Source organism: Tympanuchus pallidicinctus, unplaced genomic scaffold (genome assembly GCF_026119805.1).
Source record: "Tympanuchus pallidicinctus isolate F22 unplaced genomic scaffold, pur_lepc_1.0 scaffold5, whole genome shotgun sequence".
NCBI classification, from domain to species: Eukaryota; Metazoa; Chordata; class Aves; order Galliformes; family Phasianidae; genus Tympanuchus; species Tympanuchus pallidicinctus.
The window spans coordinates 43,283,609-43,308,570 of record NW_026294769.1 but is presented as its reverse complement, the minus strand read 5'-3'; the positions used below and the strand labels follow the sequence as shown (position 1 = coordinate 43,308,570).

Sequence of the window (24,962 nt, the reverse complement as noted above, 5' to 3'; positions counted from 1 at the left end):
ATTCTTTTTCACTAAGTGTGTCCCAGGCCTGCCAAAAGGTTGGGCACCCGTATACTTTATAAGTTTGCGAGAGCTTGAAGGATCAGGGTCTAGTAGCTTTACTACCTGTAACCGTAATGCCATGAGGCAGTTTTATGAACTCAAAACATATCATCTGATCTTAAAATTGTTTCCAAAAGAACATTAATCAGGAAATCCAATTTCAGTGAATTTCATATGGTCTCCTATTTTGCTGCTCAGGGGTTTTTTCCATGCAGAAAACCTTCCTTGCTGGGCAAGAGAGCAAAAAAATTGAGAATCTACGTTGCACACCTTTTTTACACCTGCTGAGGGAAATGTTATCTGAAAGAGAACAGCAAAGCAAATGAAAACTCTTTCTATATTAATCTTCCTTTCCAATGTTTATCCAGCTTTCAGCTCTTAAGCTAACTGAAATCTATTAATGTAAGAAAAGAAAATTAGTTCCAATTATGGTTAGTTTTGGAGGGAGTAAGTGCAGGAGGCCATTGCTCTGGAGTAATTGGAATGAAAACAGTAGTAACTTATATCTAATCTGTGGCTAATGTTAAAAGTATTGTTGCTAGGCACATTTTCCACAAGGGACAATACAGTTTACTTACAGGCACTTAGGGAATCTCAGCAGTATTCTGCTTCCATTTTTCTGTGTATTTGAACCTAGTTGTGATAAAATATTGCAATAATAGCTTGCTATTGCTGTGGGAAAGTTGCAGATTGACACATCCAAGTTCCTTGGAAATTTGTAGTTTGCCAGTCTGTCATTCAAAGAGATTGTGATATATATGATGCCAAAGTACAAATGTAGAACAGTTGTGTTTAATTCAAAAGCACAAACATAATCTTTTTTTTTTTCTTTTTTTAGGCAGTCATCCTATCCTTCCCCAAGTAACAGTAAGCAACGCGTTGCAGGAAATTACATCAAACTGTGTTAAATAGCATCAAACTGCACAAAATAGTTCAGGCAGGCGGCTGGCTAAAAAGCAGCTCTCTAGGGAGCAATTTGGATGTAGACAAATCAGCAGTACAGCTGTGCAGTGATGAAGGCCAGCAATGGCCTGGACTCATCAGCAAGAGTGTTGCCCAGGTCAGGGGAGAGGGCATTCACAACCTCACTGGGCAACCTGTTCCAGTGTCCTACCATCCTCACAGTAAAGAATTTCTTCCTAACATCTAGTATAAATCTACCCTTTTCCACTTGAAACCTTTTCCCCTCATCCTGTCACTACCTGCTGTTATAAAAAGTCCCTCCCCAGCTTTCCTGTAGACTCCCTTCTATTACTGGAAGGACTTTAATGTCATAGACTTTATCAGCCTATGACAATAATTGTTAATGGCTGGGAACTATTTTGCATTGAATTCATTACAGATGGGGAGAGGAACAGTGTGCTTGAAAAGACCTTGTGGTCATAAGATCTTATTCCTTTCCTTTCTTTGTAGGAAACTACATAGTGAATCTAGCAACATTTATGAGCATCCCATAGAGATCGTGTTAAAAAAAATAAATTGCTGATTTAAATTAAATGCGTGGCTCATGAAAATAAAAATAAAAATTTCTTCCCTTTGCTTTTCAAAGACTGAAGTATTGTCATGTCTTTGAGGAACAGTGAACGGGGACAGATAAATCACTTACCCCATTCAGTGGCTGTAGCATAGTTAGAGGTGGGCAGACGTTCTACTCAAAGGTTCTCTTCTTCAGTTGCTGCCAATTCAGGTAAAACCATCAGTCATAAGCAGTTAAGTCCACACAGTTCATGTTTTTTTAATTAATTTTTTCCTCTGAATTTAGAAAGGTCTAAAAGAAAGTTATAGACCTTACATTTATGTATGTCAACCCATTTATCAGTATCAGAAAAAATAGTTACTTTGTTATTTGTTGGTACATGAGAATTTTAATCTCAAGACTTTTCAAAATAGTCTGCAGTAAATCAATTTTACTGTGCTTTTCATGGTAAAGTACTAGTTTTACTATATGGTGGTGACAACTCATGCAATTTTATCAGAAAACTGCTAGCATTTAAAATTCTCTTTAAAGACTGTAAAAGACTCCTTTCATTGAAAACATAATATTTTATATTTTCCAGCTTTATAGTTTGCCTGAAAAAAAGAATTAAAGCTGTTTCCAACCTCTGAACATATTTCACAATTTCATAACTGTCTCCAAAGCAAGAGAGCATGTTTCGGCTCTTCTATTTTTTTTGTTTTAGAAATACTAATTTATTGTCTGTCAAAGGGCATAAAAACCTTCCACTGAACTTTAAAAAGTCCTCTGCACACCCCATTATTTGTTTGCATGTAGGCAAGACCTTGGCAATCTATGTTACCAGTTGTAGGTGTGTATGGAGAAAGCTCAAGATGTGGAAAATATTAGATTTAATTAAAAAGGCATGCATAGGATACAGGGAAAAAAAAGCATGCTGTTCTTGTAGGCAAAGGAGCCACACAAATAATAAAGCATCATTATTAAATCTTTAAGAAGACATAACTGTAGGTTAGCATTGCTAATCTTTTTTGAGCAGACCAGTCTTTCTTTTTCTGATCTCAAACAAATTTATTAGAAAAACTAAAGCTGCATCCATTTGATGTGATGTTACTTCAGCTTCAGTAAAAGCAAAGTTGTCATGGAATGCTGAGAATGCCCTTTTCAGGTGACCGGCTAGAAAATGCCAGTTTTTATATCCCTATTGTGTGTGAAACATGAGCAGTGACATTCACTGTCTTTATGTAGCATTGTAAGACCAGCTGGGCGACAATGGCATCAGCCTTTGTCTAATTTCATGTTGTACAGTCTTTGATAACTCTTGGGGAAAATATAACCATTAGAACAAAAGAGCTCTTCTGCCTCCATTGTGTGTGTGTGTGATAGAAAATAGGGCTTGAAGAAGCCCAGTCCATTTCTTGGCACTGTATTTGTATGAGTGCATCTGTTTCCCTCTTTTAAGAACAAAGGCACACAGACAAAAAGTTAGAGCCCCATGGCAAAAAAGACCCAGGTATTGTTGTTGTTTGGTTTCTTCATAGGCTTACAGATGATCTCTGCATGGTGGTTGTGACACCACTGAAGTCTATGGGATAAATGGACGATGTTTCAAGACATGAATAATAGTTGCAGAATTTTTTTCTTTAGCTTTTGTGAAATGCCTGTTTACTGCTTGCTACGTCTTTCATTGCTCTCATTACCATAGCCATCTGGAAGCTTGGAAGTCATGAATATATTTATTGTCTTATTACCCCCGCACATTTAAAAGTTATTATCATCCCCATTTACAAAGGTGAGGAGCTGAACCATATTTACAGTCAGCTAAGCACAGCTCTTAGTCCAAGTTTGTCCATCATCCACGTGCTTTGCAGGCAAGTCTGCACTCAGCTACAGAGACAGACTGAATCTCATACATTTGCTAATACTTGTATTTCAAGCACATCCACAGGAATAGAGCCCAGACTTATTTTTTTGTGCAGGCCATTGGAAATGATGGGGCATAAGAGAAGGACATAATTCAGTCCACCAGCAAATATCTCTGGGCAAATATATGGTGTTTGGTTCTTATGACTGAAATTCAGACAGCAATGTGGATATAAAACATATAGAGCTCAAAAACCTGTCAAACCTTATTTGAAGATGACCTGTGGTGGTTTGCTCAAGGTCTTAAAGGAAGCTGGAACACAAGAAGTCAAATGCAGATCTGTAACACCAAACTGTTCATCCCTTCAGCCTGTTGACATGTAAATTCTGTACATCTTTCAGTCTTGGTTTTCTTTCTTTGATTTCTCTGAGGTGAAGGGCTGGGCAGAATCTCATGACATTTAATTTGAAAGTTGTTGAAATTGTTGCTGCAGAGTCTGAAGACATACATGGAGTTTAAGGTGAGCTGAAGCAATTTTTAAGTTTAGAAAGGCACACAAGCATTTGTGCGGATTTTTAGCGAGGCAGAGGGTGAGGACTGAAGGCAAATGCTGGCAGTGACCTGATGTTAAACTAACAGATCAGGACATGGATACAATATGGGATTTGACATGAGAAATTGCTGGGTATGACAATGTGGAAAGGTGAACAAGATTTCAGATAGGACTGTGAAGGATGGCTGGACCTTACAGAGATAAAGGTGAAGTTACATGAGAAATGGTTCAATTTTACATGTAATTTATGGGCAGTACTGGGGACATGAGGACCAACAAGATAACCATGTCAGTAATATCAAGCAAAGATGAGATTACCTAGAAATCCCAAAATTGGATAAAGAAGCAGCAAACCTGGGACCAGTGGGGAGTTTTTATTTGAGAGGAGACAGACAGAGAAAGCAAAGCACAAGCATGATGGAAGTGAGGGTGAAAAGATGGAAAAAGAGATTAAAATGTTTGCAACTGATACAATCAAGTTTGTCCAGGGACACCTGCTGGGCAGCCCTATGCTTGTTTGCCATAAAATAATTATGACAATAAGCCATATTTGTCTAGCCATGCCACACAAGCCAAATATGCCTCTTCAGTCAAGATGGAGAGCATAGGATAAGCTTTCCTGTTTTGCATGGGAGCACTGAGATGGACTGAGCATCCTGGTACTGCCATACTGGGGCCATGCCGTGCCTGACAAAGTCACCATGTATTCAAATCTCCTTACAAAACAAAAAGAGCACAAGAGAAACATATTGGAGGAGAAAGAGATGGGAGTTACAGCGTAAGTTCCTTTCAGTAATCTCTGAGATCAGACAAAAGATGGGTCTTTTTAAAAAAAGTAAGTGGGCTTAATATGTCATTGCAAAGATTACATTTAAGCTAACAACAATCAGCTGTTTCATGCAAATATGTCATTATAATACATATCTTAGGCAGTGAATTCAAATGAGTATACAGAGTGTTTAATTTATGCTTACTACTGCAGACTCTTCTGTTCATAGCTTCTAAGTTTCTGCATATCTTAATTAATCCAGCACAGTTAGTACCATATCTCCTTGTAGCCTGCTTTCTTGCTTTGGACTGTTTGTTTTTCTTAAGACACATATTTGTTTTGCTACTTCTTATTTTTTTTTAGGCCCTCTGCAAACAGATAGGAGCAACTTCACATTCAGAAATCATGGTCCTCAATGGAGGACTTCAACCACCCAGATATCTTTTGGAGGGACAACATAGCAGGGTACCAGAAATCAGAGGTTCCTGGAATATGCTGATAACTTCCTCTTCCATGTGGTACAGGAACCCAGGAGAATAGGTGCTATGCTGGACCGTGTCCTCATCAGTGAGGAGGGGCTGGTGAATAATGTGTTGGTGAATAATAAGTTCAAGGGCAGCCTTGACAGCAGTGACCACGAAATGGTAGAGTTCAAAAGCAGGGGTGTCAGAGCGGGTGCACAGCAAACTTGCTGCTCTGGACTTCAGGAGAGCAGACTTCAAACTCCTCAGGGAACTGCTTGGCAGAGTGAGATGGGATAAAGCCCTGGAGGGAAGAGGGGCCCAAGAGAGCTGGTCAGTATTCAAGAACCATCTCCTCCAAGCCCAGAAGCAGCAGATCGCAAGAAAAAGGAAGGCAGGAAAGAATGCCAGGAGGCCTCCATGGATCAACAGGAAGCTCTTGGACTTACTTAAGTGCAAAAAGAAAGTCTATACATAGTGGAAGCAAGAATGAGTTACTGGGAGGAGTACAAAAAGTTGTCTGAGCAGCCACGGATCAGGTTAGAAAAGCTAAAACACAGATAGAATTACATCTAGCCAGGGGCATAAGGGGAACAAGAAGAAGTTCTACAGATATATGAGTGATGAAAGGAAGGCCAGAGAAAAGGTGGGACCTCTCTGAAAGGAAACTGAAGACCTGGAGATGAGGGATATGGAGAAAGCTGAGGTGCTCAGTGCCTTCTTTGCCGCTGTTTTCACCAGCAAGGGCTTAGCCACACTGCCTAAGCTGCAGAAAGCAAAAGTAAGAATGTGCCCCCTGTAAGTGAAGATCAGGTTTGAGACCATCTAAAGAACTTGAAGATGCACAAGTGCATCGGACCTGATGAGATCCATCCACAGGTTCTGAGGGAATTATAGAATAATATAATAGAATCATAGAATGGTATGATTCTATGATTTCTTCAGAACTGGCAGATTAAGTTGCCAAGCCATTATCTGTCATCTTTGAAAGGTAGCAGCAGTATTGTGAATTTCCCATTGACTGGAAAAGGGGAAACATAACCTTCATTTTCAAGAAGAGAAAAAAAGAAGATCCAGGGAACTACAAGCATATCAGTCTCACCCCTGTGCCTGGCAAGATCATGGAGTGGATCCACCTGAGGGCCCTACTGAGGCACATGGAAAGTGAAGATGAAGTGATTGGTGAAAACCAACATGGCTGCAGAAAGACCAAGTGATGCCTGACTTGGTGGCATTTTATGATAGAATTACGGTGTCAGTGGATAGAGGAAGAGCAACTGACAAAATCTGCCTGGACTCGTGCAAAACATTTGACAGTGTCCTGCATGACATCTTGGTTGCCAAAATGGAGAGATGTGGATTTGATGGGTGGTCCACTTCGGAAGTGGGAACTGGCTGAATGGTCACACTCAGAGAATTACAGTCAGTGGCTCATTGTGTATGTGGAGACTGGTTACAAGTAGCATTCCTCAGAGATGGGTGCTGGGATGGGACTGGTGTTATTTAACATCTTTGTAGGAGACAAGAACAGTGTGATTGAGTGCATCCTCAGCAAGTTTGCAAATGATGCCAAGCTGAGTGGTGCAGTTGACATGCTAGAGGGAAAGAATACCATCCAGAGGGACCTGGACAGGCTTGAGAGGTGGGTCCATGCCAATCTAATGAAGTTCAACAAGGCCAAGTGCAAGGTCCTGCACCTGGGTTGTGGCAATCTCAAGCATAGATACAGGTTGGGTTATGAATGGCTTGAAATCAGAAGAGAAGGATTTGGGGGTGCTGATTGATGAAAGACTCAACATGAGTTGGCAATGTGTGCTTGAGCCTAGAAGGCCAATCATATCCTGAGTTGCATCAAGTGAAGCATGATGAGCAGGTTGAAGGAGGTGGAGCAGGTTAAAGGAGGCCCCTCTACTCTGGGGTTGGAAGACCCATCTGGAGTACTGCATCCAGTCCTGGAGACCTCAAAAAAAAGACATCAGTCTTTTGACACGGGTCCAGAGGAGGGCCATGAAGATGATCAGAGGGCTGGAGCACCTCCCATATGAGGACAGGCTGAGAGAGCTGTGGGTCTTCATCCCAGAGAAGAGAAGGCTCCAGGGTAACATCAGAGTAGCCTTCCAGTACCTGAAAGGGCCTACTGGAAAGCTGAGGAGGTACTTTTGATAAAGACATGTAGCGACAAGATGAGAAGAAATAGCTTTAAACTGAATGAGGGTAGATTTAGACTAGATATCAGGAAGAAATTCTTTACTGTGAGAGTGGTAAGACACTGGAACAGGTTGCCCAGTGAGGTTGTGGATGCCTCCTCCCTGGAAGCATTCAAGGCTTGAATGGGGCTGTGAATAACCTGGTCTAGAGGGAGGTGTCTCTGTCTTCAGCAACGGGTTGGAACTAGATGATCTTAAAGGTCCCGTCCAACCCAAACCATTCTATGATTATATGATTTTGTTTATTTTCTGATCTGAGAAAGTGCTTTCTTTCTCTCTTGTATTTACATAAGACCCAACGACATTTGTTGATGCAAGATGGCATCCATTAGCATACAGAGTTTTTTTATGAGACGGAAGCAACTGGTTCCCCCTTTCTGTGTTTGAGCTATGTGCAGTGTTTGCAAATCACTGGAGGCCAGCTTTGCTTGAAAAAACATCATTCCTTTGTTGGAACTTAAACTGCAAACATCCACCTTTGCATACCACCTGTTCATAGAATGAAGCTGTTTAAAGGAATAGTGCTGGTAGTACTGCATAGTTTAGGCCTGCAAGTTTCTTGCTTGGGTAAAGTAGGACATCAATTTTGCACCTAAAAAAATCTTTCAAACTCAGATAGACCATGTCTGGGAATTAGCAGGCAACATGCATATGAGTTCTGTTTTCAAAGAAGTCATCTGTTCGATACTGATAAATATCATGCAATAAAATATTTTACCTCCTCAGCATTTCTTCCTACATTACCCAAGCAAAATCATTTTCTTTCAAAATTATAGATAAGCTAGCTCTTCTTTGTACCAGGAATAACATCAGTTTTCCTGCCTTATTAACTAAAAAGCAGAAATTATACAGAATGCTATATAGAAAACACAAATGGTTCTCTTTTCTGTTTGGATCGGCATCTGTTCCAATACAGAAAACCTTACAGTTGTGTTCAGGAAGTTTTGTTAAGTTCCCTTCCCACACATTCCTGTTAAATTTCCAGAAAGAGCCCAACCTTATTTAAGCAATTTTTTTTAAGAGTCCTAAAGCTCTGGTTGAAACACTATCCCAGTAACAGACAGATAAAGAAAGTTTGAATATTTTGAAACATTTCGACTAGCAGAAGAGTTTAGCGGAGATGAAGGAGTGAAGCAATGAATCTTTCATTGCACATGAAAGCTGATGGCATATTGGGAGTTGTCTAGGGGCTTTCATGGTGTAGTTTTTTCAGATGTATCTTTCAGCGTGTGTGTACTCCCGTCACCTTAATGAACCAGTTAAGTGCAAAAGCAATGGCAATTTGTTCTCAAGAACTGTAAGATTTCCTCTGCCATTAGGAGTAGATGATTATAAGTGAGGATTGTGGGGATTTGTTTTCTTTTGGGTTCGTTTTGGGTGTTTTTTTTCCCTGTAGGTATTTGATTTATAACATAATTCCTCAAACTGTGTTTAAAATACTTGCAAAATCTTTGTAAACATATTTTAATTGAATTGCTTGGGAAATGAGAGAGCTGATTAAGGTTCACATTAGTCAAGATAATAACAATAAGGATTTTCCGGAAGGAAATGAGAAATTTACGAAAACACAATTCACGCCATGTGACTTCATGAGAGAAATTCCATACACAACATTGGTAAAGAAGTTTTGCATGTGCTCCAGAATGGCTTCATTGAATCCATCTGGTCTGTTCATAGATAAGTAAAACAATGAAGTAAATAAAAAGATCCAAAGAAATCAACAAAGAATTTTTATTCCCCAGCAGTGGCAGAGTTTATCACAGACTCACGTAGCATATTCTGTGTTTCAAAAGCAGCTGCACCATTTTTCATGCAGTTCTTAAAAATATGAGAGGATCACAAAGAACATAAAACCCACTGCATGTCAGTGCTAGCCAATGGTTTGTCACCCATTTTGCTCAGATACCAGGCTGTCCATGGGGACATCACTCTCTGGCTGCTACTCTTTGCTCACCAATCTCACTGGTCAGTTTAATTCTTAAAGCTTGTGTACTTCTGTTTGTGAATGCTTTCAGTCGTGTTGGTACAAAATTCAAACCATCCCTCTAAATCCTAGCTCTTAATGCTATTAGTTTAGTTGCTGGTGATAAATTGAAAGTTTGTCCTCGTTGACTGAATGTTCTATATTAATTTCTGCAAAATATATTCCATCTTGCTATTTGTTTAAAATTTTAAAAGTAGGCTTTTAAGAAATGGTTTAGAGACAGCATGGTTAGAAAAATAATGCATAAAGCAGCACTTTGCTGACATGCATCATCAGGCAAGACAATATGAAACAACTTTTCCTAAATCTGTATGTGATCAACTTGATCCTTTCTCCTTGAGAGCTCAAGGAGCAAGGATAGGGAATGTCACCACAGATAGTTCTGAATGTTTTGCATACAGCTGCCATTTGTCAGCCACAGCAGTCCATGAACTGGTGGAATTTGTTGCTCAATGTTAAAAATTGTATAGGCTGTTAGATCCCTACTTTAAATCCATTGGGTACTGCATAGTGCTTAAGGTAATAATTTGATTTTTTAATGTGAAATATTGCTAGGAAAGCTTAGGACTCTGTTATTTGATTGGTGAATATCAAGAATAAAGCAGGATCTGGTATTTGTGCTTTTTAGAAAAACCTAGAATGATTACCCACCAGCTGGCTAGCCTACATAAGTGGGAGTTTGTCGATAGCCTTCAGGAGTTAATTGTCTTCCTGGAGCTTGCACAACAAAAAATGAAACTGCCTTGTGGCATTGGCTTAACCATCCTTTTATGAAATACTAACAGCACCAGGTATGACAAACTGCTTTCTTTGAGCTCTCCAGGAGCAGGGCCAGCCACAGCTTGAGGCATTTCCCAATGATGTGTCAAGTGATCAATCAGTCACAGCACCAATGTTTTCCCCTTTAAGGCATGTGTTTCATCACATGAGAAATGACAGAGCTGCTGAGCTAATCCAAGACAGTTTAGAGTGACGTGTATTAACTCAGGACCATACCTAAGTGATATCAGTCCATTCAACATTCCATCATAGATGTATAACACATGCTTAGATACTTATTTCATTAAAATCTGTTCCGCATATGTTGGTTGCCCTAATTCTTCCAGAAACTTCCAATGAATGTTTATTAATTACTTCACCTTCACATGTCCTGGGCAATCGTTGCTGCTTTTTAATAATTTCCTTCTTAACAGAAATTTAATACTCTTAGAGAAGTGAGTAATGGGAAAGACTATTACTGCTGTGTGCATTATAAATTAAGAGCATTTACTTCCCTTGAAAATACACAACAGTTTTATGCTCTAAGGAGCATTCTCTTTTTGTGTAAGTTCCTATAAGGGAGGTTTAACTTGTCTCAAAAGCTTAGTAAAAAATCTTTCCCTTAGAATTTTTAGAGCTGCCAAATTATAAAAAGGGTCCTTCCAGAAATCTTCCTCCTGAAGCACAGACCATTTGTCAGGTAAGGCCAACAGCAGCCGAGAACAGTGAACTGATGTAGTCCACTTCTCTGGCTACATCAGTATTATTGCACACACATTCTAGGGATAGTTCTAAAGCTTTCCATTTCAGCTTTAGTGGGTGAACAGTCTTGTTTTTCCTCAGTAATTTGGCACTGGAGACGTAATAGAATACTTTTATCTTCTGTCTCAATGATTTTGATTCGCAAGAAGTACTGGAGCCACAATAGAACACTTTTATCTTTTGCCTCAAAATGTACAAGGACATTTTCCACAGGTTCCCCATACATTGTTTGTAAAAAGTGACTCACTATGGCCTATGAAATGGCAATGAAATCTTCCAAACTGGGAAAAAGTGGATGGAAGTAGGTCAAAAGCTTTGCTGATGGAGCTGATAGTGAAAAAATGGGAAGAAGAAGGTGGACACTCGACCACCCTAGATACCACTGAGCTTGCCCCCAAAGAGACATTAGCACATATCTATGAGACCTTGAAAAACAATGAATATGTATGCCGATGTACTGCATATGTATGTCCCAACTGTTCAACTGTAGAACTTGAACTCCGAGAGGGTGTGCTTGCTTTGTCAAGTTGCCCTGTGTGAGCCATGGGGAATAAAGGAGTGCTGCTTTCAAGCACCACACTGGAGTTAGAGAGTTTTCTTCCCAGATTTCGTATGACACTCTGATAATATTTAATGTTTACTCATAAATATCTTAATAATTCTTACAACACTGGGGAGTCTTACAAGAGCTGCAGCCGCAAAGGAAGGATCTAGTAATTGCTTTCTGAGAAATGGCAGCAGCCAAGGAACCTTCCTAAGACAGGGAGAAGGTGAAGGCACACTCACCAGTGTTGTTTCTAATTAGCCAAGTATCTTCTGAGCAGATTCAGAAGCATCAGGAAGATAAGGGGCTTCACAATATGTTTTTGTAACAAGCTTCCTCTCAGTGTCAAGGGAAATTCTACAGCATAAAATTCCCAAGCAAGGAAGAAATTGGACTTTAAAAAAATTGGAGGATTCTGGCTGGAGGATGGAACTGTCCAAATAAAGATGTGTATGATTTCTTTGGGCTTTTGGGAGAGAAGTACTGAATGTTATGATGTGAAGCCGAAGTCTTAAAAGGTAGGAAAACACCAGAACTAACATTGGCCATGCACAATTATTTCAGCCCCTTTTGTGAGTGGAATTTAATGTTTTAGTTGCACAATCACAGCTTGCGTTTTTCTGCAGTCACCTTCTGCTCTCCAGCCTCCCACAGTTCCATCAGATGGATGGACAGCTATTCAGTTTCGTGTTCTATGTTTCAAAATTTACGTTTGTTATAATCTGCTAAAAAAAAGTGCATAGAATGAGCTGCTATTATCTAGAGCCTTCTGAGCATGTAGGAATAGCTGTTTACATGTTTACATGACAGATTTGTGCAAGGGTAAGGCAAAAGGTATGTCCTTCATATGATGGCCACCTATCTTCTACAGTCCCCTCTTTAAAGTATGAGACCACTGGATCCTCCAAAGCCCATTACATTTTCAAACCTATAAAAGCAGTGCATCTTGCTGATCTTGCCTTCAGAAAGACATTTTATGTTTTTGCAATATAAAGGATAATTTTTTATCTGAGGTACACTTTCAGTATGGAAGATATCTGTTTGAACGGTTGTTAGAAGCAAGGGACAAAAGCATTTACACAGAAATGGAAGAACAACATAACACTCTTGTTTTCAAAGAGCAAAACTCTTGCATGGAAGTGCATGACCCAAGCAGAAAGTTTAGAAGCACAGCTCCAGTTCGTCTGGCATTTTGCTGCTGCCGAGTGCAATTACAGCCACTGTAACCTATTTACTTTCGCACTGTGCTGCTGCAAGAATCCTGAAAGTGTCAATTCAATGTTCTCTTATTGGCAGTGATAAAGTCATTCGTGTTGTTCCTGAGAGCGAGAGGGAGACACAGATCCTGAAGGCTGCATTTAACAGGCTTAAGGTGAGTTTGATTATCTTCTTTTTCCCATTTTTGTGGAAAACTGCACTGGTTAAATGCCTTTAATTTGTCATTTTACTTCAAGCTATTTAATTCTCTGGAAAACAGCCTTTTCCCATTAAATTCTTAATTTTCCAATAAAATGGCAAAGGAACTGGATTCATCATGCCTGATAATTTTAACAGAAAACACTTACTGCCTAAAACAATATACATGACACACTTGCAAGTTTGCTGGTTTTTTCCCCTCCCACTTCTTGCCAGCATACACAATTGCATGCTTCATTATCTAGCTTGATTTAATTTAAAATATTGACTTCAAGATATGAACACATACAGAAGTAAGAAAAATAAAGTGGCTTTAGTCTGGGAATATCTCTAGCAGAATGTCCACAGGCAGGACTCACTGGCAAGCCAGAAACCATCTTCCTTAGCCTTTTCTTGAAGATATAAATGAAAAGCTTTGGAGTGAGATCCTACCTGGTGCAACACAACATAAATGTGCTCTGCATTGCTAGCAAAACTACCAAAGGCACAGGTGCTCATTCTATAGCAATCTGGCTCAGTATCACAGACAACAAAGGAGATTACCCACAAGCACAACCCCAAATCCTTGCAACAGCAAAGCAAGGATTGTGCCGTGCACATGGACTTAGCTTAGGCACCCAGGGATGGATGAACCTCATTAATAGTCTCCAAAACAGAATAACCAAAGCAGAAACAAAGAAGTAGCAATTTGATCATGATGTTGAATTTGTTCCAGGCGTTGACTGTGAGTCCCAGGTTCTGCTGTTTACCTGTGTTGGCTTATGCTCTGCAGGAGGGCTACAGCTGACTTTTCCCTATAACTGTGGAGGTAGAGCAGTTTGATGGGCAGCCTTAGAAGTAGCACAGACACAACAAGTTAAGTAATTAAGTGAACTCAAGCCTACATTTGTGTCTGGCTGACAAGAGCTGTATGGACACTGCCAGTGGATCACTGTGGTAACTGTCAGTCCTGGGTAATATAGTTTTGTGTCACATCAGTAGTATCAAAGTGTTGAGAGCATGAGCAAACACCTTTGCTGTTCACTGCTTTCAACTTCAAGCAAACTATTTGGCAAACTGCAGTGAATCTCATTCTGTGTTACTGAGGCCTGATATAAATGATTATGTTCTCACTGGGACAAAGAGTGAAAGTGCATGTAATTTTATAGTCCAGTAGTTAACACCAAGGATGCTAGAGCTCTCACATTAAGTGTTCCACCTTTTGGTTCTGATGAAGCTTTCTTGCTACTGGTTCATAAGAAAGTGGACAGAACCTTAGACTCCAGACCCCAGGGGAAGACTCACTGCAGAGAATATCCATCAGGTGAGACTTGATGCCTCACTAGCTTTAAGTTGGTAGACTGAGGCTCTCTCTATCACCTCTACATTTCTTATTGACATGTTTGGTTATTTCTCCACTTAGGATACTAAATGTTGCTCTTAAAGCATTTGGCTTCCATACACATTGCATGAGGAACCTCAGTGTTCAATGCTATGTATTATAGTGCTTTGCACTGTAATGCCCAAGTCAGTTAAAGAATATCATCTTATAGTTGTTTCTGCAGAGTTTACTAATGTCTCAGGGAGACTTTGGGCCTGACCCTCAGCTTTGAATGTTACAGTAAAACCCCAAAGAGGATAATCATTTCACTCAAATTAGGAAAAAAGTCTAACCATCAGACCAAGAAATACATGTGGAAGCTGTTTTTTGCATTAATTTCTTCCCTTTGGATACTGGAACATAAAGAGGGAGCACATATGTTTTTTCCTTTCTCCTCATATTGCAAACCCTGCAAAGCAAAAGGGTTACTCACCTTCCTGCAACTGTTTCTCATTACAGAGCTCCCTTAGGCTCCCAGATGGAGATTCGTTCACCCAATTTCATCAAAGTGGGAGCAGTAGAAACTTGAATAAATAGTTGCATGCTACAACTCTGAGAACAGGATAATAAAATTTTGGCAAAGTGCATTGGAATCTGACTAGTTAATTAGAAAATGATTGATTTTTATGAGGTAGGGAGCTAAGGAGGTTGATGGGAAGATTTTTTAAAATATAAGACAGTACTGACACCCAGTTTCATGAAAACAGTATGGATTTGGCTGCTTTTTAGGTCTTGGGGCTGTGTCCAATCTGCAACTACTTGACTGCCTGTCTACATGTGGTCAGAATCACAAATTCATGGGACCAGAGAAACATAGAAAGGTTGAGGTTGGAAATGACCTCTGGAGATCAGCTAATCCAAACCCCTGCTAACTAATGTCCACCTGTGTCTGGGTGGTTTTTTAATATCTCTGGGGAAGGAGACTCCACAACCTATCCAGGAAACTTGTGCCAGTGATCTGTCACTCTCATAGCAAATAAATTTTTTTGTTGTCTTCAGATGGAACTTCCTGTGTTCCAGTTGGCTCCTGTTGCCTCTTGACCTATCACTGAGCACCAGTGAGAAGAGTCTGACCCAATCTTTTTGGCACCCTTTGTTTCAATACATTGATCAGACACCCATTGAGTGTTCTGTTCTCTAGGATAAACAGGCCCAGCTGCCCCAGCCTTTCCTTCTACGAGAGGTCTCATTACAGTTTCTTAATCATTTTAGTAGCCCTTTGCTGGATTTGCTCCAGAAGCTCCATGTATTTCTTGTATAGTGGAACCTAGAACTGGATGCAGTATTCCAGTTGAAGCCTCACCAGGGCTAAAGAGAGAGGGAGGATAACCTCTCTTGACCTGCTGACAAGATGCTGCATAATGCAGCACTGTGACCTGACATGCAGCAAAATAAAGATCATTCCAAACTATACTGGTAGAGCTAGGACCCGGAAGTCGATCCCTCCAAAATCCCAGAATAGCATTTCACCAGAAGACCACACTTCCCAGAATTTCAACACTTACTTCTGATCTTCACAGAGAGGTGTTATTGGTCACATGAAAAAGCAGAAACAGCATCCTCTGAGTGCAGTGTGCTACATAACCACTGGTAATGCATTGGAACAAGCTGCCCAGGGAAGTGAATAGCATCACCATCCCTGGAGATGTTCAAGAAAAGGGTAGATGTGGCATTGAGGGACATGGTTATTGGGCATGATGTGGGGATGGACTGATGATTGGACAAGAGTCTTAGTGGTCTTTTCAATGGTTCTGTGATTCCATGATCCATGATTCCATCCCTCTGCTGTGGCTACTGGTGGGTTGCTCGTTTCTCTTTTCTCTAGGCTGGCAAGGGAAAGAGAAGATAATTGCTTTTGTCCCAGACTTCCTTCTAACTGTGTCTCATGGAAAGAGCTTTGTAATAGACTTGTGGTGTTCTGAATTTATTTCAGCCATTTCCTTCTGCCTTTAAAATCTACACTTATAAGACAGTCACTTAGCCTTTTCCTCTGGACATTCTTTTATAACCCAAACAAATTAAAAGAAAATGTCATCTTTGTCAAGTTCAAATGGTCGTATCCTTCTGAAGGGCTTAATCATGAAGTCACAGAAAAGTACTCTGATTGTCCTATAACAAAGCAGTATATTTTAGCATCAAGCTGACAACAAAAGAAATGCAAAGCTACTCCTTCTTAGAGTGCACTGATTTGGACAAGGGGAAAACAATCAGGTAGAAAATAAATGGGCACTAACAAGGGTGGTTTATGTATCTTTTCACACATTTATTTTATCTACTCATTTCTTAATAACTGTCCTTACCACTAATCGTTCCTGAGCATATTTTGTCATTTTAAGTCTGCTCTGGCTTCTTTATTTCTGCAAACTGCTCAGCTACAAAGATCTCCTTTACTTCTAGGGGTATTACATTTCTTGGTAATAATATAAAATGAACCCACTACTGATAGTTTTTCCTAAGAAAATCCCATGGCATCGAACATTTTAAAAATGTATGAAAGCATGGAGAAAGTGCCGATCTTTTTTATCCTTCTAGAATGAACTATCTGTCATTTGCCTCACCTGATCTGAGGAAAAGAAAGAAACACCAGGGAAGTAAGGGAAGAGGCGGGGATGCCATGCTGCACCCAATGCCATAGAAGCCAGCAGGCTGCAACCTCCACCGCTTTTGAGGAGAGTGTCAAGCACAAAAGGAGTCTTTTCTTAAATGTGCATTTATAGAAACCTACACTGAGTGTTCCTTGATGGATGATCTTGGAATTGGCCATGTCTTAGTGTGCTTGAAATATTTTAAAATGTGCCCTCACTAATTAACTTGGGCAGTAATGACAGACTAGCCATTGTGCGAGCAACAAAACCTGCAGCAGAGGCTGCGTGGATACTCAAAGACTTCAGTCCACATGAAAATGTTTGATCACAAACAGCACTGTTGTGCTCCCAATATGTGAACTAAAAGACTAACTCAGACTGGTGTAATCCTTTCAGACTTTTTAACCTTGGTATTTGGAGCTCCTTAGGATAGATATTTGCCCCCCTTCCCCCTTCCTCCAAATGAATAAATAAACAAATAAAATCCATGTAACGCTTATTATAATAAATCCCTTAAACTTGCCTGGAGTAAATAGGCTCTGCTACAGTACAAATGCCATTGTCTGTACTGAATGAATAATGGTTAATGTCATTCCACACATTTAACTTTTGGTTCATGAGTTGCCCAAAGGCAAATCACATTAGTCATAATCACTTGCTGAGTAATTTCCACAAATTAGTTTTGCTCTGTAGCTCCGTTGCCCACAGTGCTTTGTTATTAATCATTATTATAAATTGATGATTTCATAGCGTACTTCAATTAACTTGTACGTGACAAAATGTTGCTTTTTTTCCCCAATGGGCGATCATAGCTTGCAGACCTGAACTGCCATTAAAAATAGCCTGCCTTACAGTAGAAAATTTGCCTGCTGTGAGTTCTGTAAAGTTGTTTAAATTTCTTTGAATTCAACAAATTAACTCAAACAAACTCATCCACAGTATCAAAGCAAAAAGAAAGCATAAATGCACTGGGTCGTGCTGGCTGCCATCCAGCCCGCAAAGCAGCAGGAGGTGGCTCTGGCCCATCCAGGCGCAGTGGGGCCCTGCACTCCCCCTGCAGCCCCCGCTCTGTGGACACAGTGCCATCATCTCAGAGCAGTTTGTCAGGAAGTTCTTAGACACCTCAATCATTGCCACATCTGCAAGTACTTCTGCTTCTTAATGCAATATGTGCCTGAGCTCCTAAGACACAAAGCAGGTAAGAAGCCTGCCATCGTTTAAGGCAGAAGGTCTCAGTTTCTGGTTTTCACCCAGTGATGAAGGCAGCGGCAGCTGGAAGCCACTGCTCTGCAGAAGGGGGAGATGCCATGAGTCAGCAGCATCCCTTGTCTCCAGTACCTTCCTGCATCGAGTTTCTTTCAGTTTCTCTGGGGAAGTAAGAGCTGAGTAACCAGGCTTCCCACTACCAGCACCACTGCACATCCTTAAACACCTCTTGTGCAGTGCCTGTGTCTGAGACCACTGGGGTGGATACAATGGTGAGTATGGTAGGGATGAATGGTGGTGGAGCTCCTCCTCCAGCTTTTACGTAAGAACATTGCATAGCAGTTTTAAGGCAGGTTTGCATTTGGTTGAAATGGACTAAAATGCAACAAAATTTTTAACAACTCAAGTTCATACACACGGAGTTCTTTCTTTCTAATTATTGATCACTGTCATGGTTCCTGGACTGATGGCTGCTCTGATACAATCATAGGCACTGATCTAAAATCCTATCCTGCTGCTATCTCATTTTATTGATACGACACAAAACTTTACTTCTGACTCAGAAATGCTATTTTTCAGATTCATTCTTTTCATCCTAACCATTTGCAAGTTGTTACAGTCGTTAACAAAGAAAGATAAATGTTTATGATGAGATGGAATGACCAGAGTATCACAGAACTGCCCAATCTCTGTCCTGCAGGGCTCTTCTCATCCATCCCCTGCCCCTCTGCCTCATATCATCTCCAGTGACTGCCCCTTGTCTCTAGCTCTTTCTTGTTTAGGACACCATCTGAGCAGACTAATGCTGATTTATGAACTTTTTCATGGTTTTAAATCTGTTGGACTTGACTGACAGAAACAAATGTCACATTCCAAACTGCTTTGCAAAGAAACAGATTTGCTCAGGTTCTCAGAACCCACAGATTTGGTTTATCTGCTCCGGAATTTTCTTTCATAAGCATTATTTTTGAATTGCCTCTTTATTCAGGCCTTGACTGATAACTTCTACTCTACCAGTGTTCTATGAGCACATTTAATCACATATGCCTGATTGGAATTGGTGTTGTTTGTATAAGCAGCAAAGAAGCTACTGCTCTGTGAACATTCCTGGCATAATAGAGTCAGACCACTCATTTTTCAGTAGGTTTTACAAAAGAAATTCCTGGGCGCAGCCAAGCACTTCTTCAACACTGGGAGGAGCCAGCCAAGCAGGTCTTGAAGCCACAGCTCCTTCCAATTGTTTTCTAGCCTCTCTAGCAGCTGCTTATCCATTGTAATTCCTGAATTGATCCTGTCATTGCAGTTCAGGGAATCAGAAATATGGGGCAAAAAGATCAGTTGGCTGTAAATCTGATCATTTGCAGCTCCAAATGCAAATGCTGAAAAAGACTTCAGAGAACAAAAGTCAATCTGAAAATGCAGTAAGAACGCATTGCAGCTTAAATGAAGCCATTTCTGCTCTGCAGAAGGGCAGAATAAGCTCAGTAGCCAGGGCTTTGCTCATTTTACTTTGGATATATTACAAACATCTTGTACTTACACAACCAGATGCTTTAGTCAATTTTAATCTAACTCACACGGTAGTCAGATACGCACAGAAAGTTTCAGATACAGATGGACCATCATGGGGTTATACATCAATATATCAGAACAAGGGTCTATAAAACTACTTTCCAGGCTCAGAAGGAAAGTACTGTTCCAAGAAAACTTTAGTAGGAGATTGAAGACAAAAGCAGAGAGCCCAGGTATAACAAGTACGCACACGAGTTCACATATGATACAGGAAGCTTGGACTTTCTGAGGTGGGAGAAATCTGCTTTCCCTTTAACTGATGAGGAACCTTGAGTCCAAGATCAACAAAGTCATCGCCCAGCTCCCATTGCTTCAGTAGGAACAGGACCAGCCCAGGGCTCATTACTCCAGTTCTCACTCAGTGCAGCAGCAACTACAGAATGAACCAAGCCATAAATAGTTTAATAAGAAACAAAAGAGAGTTTGGGTTGCTTTGTTTGTTGTTGCTTTTTTTATGAGTCTGCTAAAGGATGCTTCACATCTTTCAAATCTTCTTAGCCCATTGGCATCTGTACTTGTGGGAACAGGCATTCAATTACCAAATAGTTGTGCCATGTGTTTTACTCAGTGATTCTCTTGAGGAACAATCAACAAGTTTTTTTATGCAGTGTGGTGTCCTGGGTAAAATTATATCAGTGTGAATGGAATAGCAAGATCTTTACTGTGTTATACTTTCAGAAATACCTGCAAAACGCAAGACCTCAAGACTCAGTAAAAGACCTCTCAGTAAACGACTGTTCCTAGTCACAGTACTTTTACTGCCAGTATTATGACTGCTGCAATTCAGTGAATCAATCTCAATTTATTATTCTTAGCAGCCTCACTCAAAAGCAAATAAATACTGAAAAGTTAGAGCCAATTAAATGTCTAGTGTGCTAAATCAGAAACTTAAATTACTTTGCACCAGCATCCAGGACTACCCTGTAAGTCCTTCTAGAAAGCATAAAGAGTCTCTTGCTTGTTTGTTGCATATAAAGGGAAGCCAAAGGAGATTTGCAGTCAGGACTGTCAGTAAAGTTCCTTAATTGGCAGGGGCATGTGGGCATGAAATAATTCTTGATCCTGAAAATATCCGTAAGGGTGACTACAGAGGAGTAGTTGCAGTCTTTTCAGGTGAACTAGAGCACAATTATAATTATCTGCCTACATCGGATTCTACAGGACTCATTCTCCTTTCATTCATTCTTTGCAAGTATACCAGAAGAAGTTTAAAATGTCATTCTGTCACACACCGTATATGTCCATGTGTATGCACATGTGCGTGACTCCATTTCTTATGTGTTATGTGATCAAGCTTTGATAGTAAGACTTCTGACAACATCTGTGAAGCTAGAGCAGTTTCCACTTCTATTCTCTATTTTCTACTATGGTATTTTAACTGAAAATGCATCTAATGAGTTTCAGCACTGTTTAGTGTGTTTACGTCTATACATACGGATGCGAATGCAAAACCTATACACCCTGACAGCATTAATACTTGCATTACTGACTGTAAATTCCCTTTCACAGGAGGATCAGAAATTGAAAGCCATGTGAGCTGGTGGCATCATAACAGGAATTGTATTCTGAACCTTACATTTGACAACATTTGTCGAAAGAATCTAGAAGTAGATTCCATAGTGACATTAAGGTCTGCTTTGGCACCTGTTTTGCTCTATACAACTTAATAAGTACAATAACTGTAGTTGCTATGTAATAAAAGTGTAACAAAATTGCTATCTTTACGAGGTACAACAGAGATAAATCATGTAAACACTTTTATCCAAATAGTAGATGTGAATTACGGCAATTACCGTAGTTAGTTTCAATGACATGCATCAGTCAGCTTTTCTGATCTACACATGATAACAAATCAGTTGAGAGCACCAGGCATTGTCCTTACATACTAAATGAAAGAAGGAACTAAGAAAATTTAAAAAATTATGAACAAGTAGTAAAGAAAACTGGAGGCAACTGCCCAGGAAAATGGCTTTAAATACAAAGCATTAGGTTTTTTTTATTTTATTATCCACTACTTTCTGTTATACTAAGTACTGTGATCTGAAGAAGTCGGGGAGTTCTTTCAGTGACTTAAAGGGAAAAAAGGAATGTGGGATTAATGCAGTCATGTTTGTGGGGAAGAATAAGAAGACTGCTTTCTTCTTGGGTTCCCCTTCCACAGACACAGAAGTAGTTGGAGGGAAACATGGAATTAGTAATGAAAAAGCTCCCTGCTCTGGTTTCTGTCTCAGCAGAGCAGTGAAGATTTGTACACTATTTATGACAGATAGGATTACAGTGAGAAAATATTTGTCTTATTGGAAAATTATTTGCATAATTTTTAGTTCTGGAAGAAATTCTGAGTTCTCTTAGCTCAGCACCCAAATCTTCTACAAATATTTGTCCCTTTTGCTGGTGTTGACTTTTCTTTGTTATGCTGAGCTAAAGACGTGGCTAATGGGTTCAGGGCTGCTGCAGTTTGGAAGTTGTCCAGCTAAAAGCTAATACATTTACACTGTTGAGCTATCTTTAACGCCTCAGGTTAAAAAGAAACTACCCATATGAAACCCAAGGAGCATTGTCTTTCCTTAGCATAAAATGAATCCTTGGGACTGCTATGGGATGAGTAACATTGGAAAAAGGATATGAAATTAATAAAGAGTACCTACTATGTAGTCACAGTTAATAATGTGCCGTATTTTCTTTGTTAAATAAATCAGTAACTATTTAAAAACCTCTGGGAATAGGTTTCTCTCTATATGCTTTCACAAATGTTCATAGAAGGTGACACTCATGCCTCCAATGAGATTCTGGGAAAGAGCGTTCAGTGGGCATCTGCAGAGTCACCACTGAGCCTGAGAACGAGCACTCAGAGTCACACTGAGTGAAGCAGCAGGTTCCAAGTCTGATCCTGCTGAAAATCCCCACCTGGGCAGGATTGAAACCTCCAACTCTCTAAGTGCAACTCATGACAGATAGGAGAGGACTTGGAAACAAGACTGTTGGAAGGTCCCAGTCAAATGAAATGAGAATATTTAGGGTTGAAGACATACTCTAACTCGCATCTCTTCTTCTCTAGTCTCAAGATGCCAAGTAAATTTTGATGTTCAAATATTTGGCTGCATGTTCAGACAGTTCAGTAGGTTTTCTGTATCTGCTTGTTCTGGTAGTTGAAGAATCTTCTCAGGACCCAGCAAATCCCACCACCCATGAGAAAATACATGTCTGTTAGCACTAGCTGGTACACATCCAAAATACTATGTAATAGGTAATGCATAATGTGTGGGGACAACAACATACTGTCATAGATAGTTCAAGAACAGAAGAACACCATTTGCTAGCCATATGCTAACACAGAATTGAAATACGAGGCACTCTTGATGGAGGAATGATGCTGAAAGAAGAGTGATGACTGCAATAGAGCCCTTAGTACCCACTGGGGATGCAATGACGAGGTCTCCTAAAACTGACAGTAAGTAAAAGATGATTGGATATGCTCAGTTCTGACATACCTGCTTTTCAATCCATCTTCTGTGTGTCTTGTTTTCATGCATGGTCTCCATGCCATGTCAAGGACAAGTTGGAAGTTGCAACATAAATAAAATGTCTGTTGGAGAAATGTGTTTCTTGTTATATGCTTTACAGAACAAAAGCAATTGAAGTGGTGCTCTGAATAGCACAGGTAACATCTCCCAGATGAGTGCTCAATACTTTGTTTACATTGCAAAGCATACGAAGGGAGAGTCAGATGAAAGCAAACTGTCCTAATAGGGAACTGGGTCAAAGAGGAGTGGCTTGCATTCTAAAAATGGGATGTTTTTGTCTCACTTCCAGGACAATGTTAGTAATGAAATATTGTTTTCACCACCAGATTCAGGCATGCAATGCACTGCTGATTTCATCAATTAAGTAACTGGTTCTGGTTTTTATATTCCCTTGTAGCCAGTAATCTGAAGGACAGCTAGAATACCTCAGAAATGAAAAAGCTCCATGATGTTATGAGCAATGGTGTGAATAGTTGTTGGTTTATCCCCTCCATGATAGTGAAGAAATCCAACAAAATGAGTCCTGAGTAACTATCAAGAACACAGACAAGTTTCAGGTGTATCTCAATTGTCTTTTTTTTCTTAATATTTGTAATTTTTATTTCCATATTTGTATGTGTAGATATCAGGAAACACTTCAGTTGCATTTAGTTTGCATATAAAAATGTGTTGCTATTTTTATAAAGATGGTTCACACATAGCTGATTGATAGACTATTACTCCAAGAGCAATGGGGTTTTTACCCTCTGTGCTATGTGCTTTTAAGAAAAATCTTAGAGAAAATCTCAAATATACAGTCCTAATTACCATGTTTAAGATAAACTTTATTGAATTAAGGGGGAAATTCACTGAATGACTATAATTAATCAAAATAGAAATGATGGATAGACTAACAAACATAAGCTGTTAGCACAGTGAGAGGATCTTTATTTATGAGTTACATTTAGCACCATTTAATTCATGAGTTCAGTTTCTACTGACCATCTGCCATAGCTGCTGTCAGCTTCACCAGCCTCAAGAACTTTGCCAGTCCTGGTTTTGGACTGCAAAAGATGCTGCGCCCACCTGGCAAGATCGCATAGATCTATAGACCATATTGCACCAGCGTGAAGAAGAGTGAGGTTTTGGAAGGAATAGAAGAGGCTGCTGCTGTGTTTCAATCTTTTCCTTACAATGTAGTGGACATTTAATTGCATTAAACCGGGCTGAAGATGCTCCTGCTTGAGAGGCAGTATCAGGTCAGATGCCTTCTTGACAGAATATTCTTACTACCACCTGAGACATGGCTGGAACTAACTCTCTCTTGCAGGAGTGTACTCTCTTCTCCAAGTTTTGTAGCAAGACCAGGGAAGATATGCTAAATATTTCATGTTCTGGGCTAAAATTTCCAAGTGCATTTCATATTTTCCAACAGAAGAAAGTAAAACCTCAGGTATGTTCAAGTGTAGATTCCACAGTAACTGTGCTATCAGTTAGTAACTAGCATGTTTTTTAAAAGATTGTGAACATTTCACTGTATCAATCCTGTCATTTTGTCACTTTCTTTAAAATTACTGAGTAGATCACAGTTTCCTTCAGAACACTGATGGCTTTATGTTACTGAGCTCTGATCTATTTATTATCAAGAATAAAATGGGCACACTTTGCAAACAACACTGGTATATGTGATACTTTCTACCTCTCCTGAGTGTTCATATCTTTTAGTGCTTTAGTGAACACATAAAACACTTTGTAAAACAAATTTAAAAAACGATCCTTGACTCCACAGGAAGAAATACAAAGGGAACATACAGTGGTCTGTTGAGGTGCAAGAATTTGGAGGTGGATTTTGTTTCGAGCCATTTGAGGAGGCATTGAGTCCCTGAAGTCATTTTTTTTTCCCATTGGAGAATCTACCATGA

General features: G+C 39.8%; 1 protein-coding gene across 1 annotated transcript in view; it reads left to right on the top strand.

The window, feature by feature from the left end:
* CPA6 (carboxypeptidase A6) overlaps window positions 1-24,962 on the top strand; it is an 88,048-nt gene that overhangs the window by 31,146 nt on the left and 31,940 nt on the right. The window contains exon 2 of the mRNA XM_052704937.1: window positions 12,695-12,770. Within this exon, the coding sequence (XP_052560897.1) occupies window positions 12,695-12,770 (76 nt within the window). The remainder of the gene's footprint in view (window positions 1-12,694; window positions 12,771-24,962) is intronic.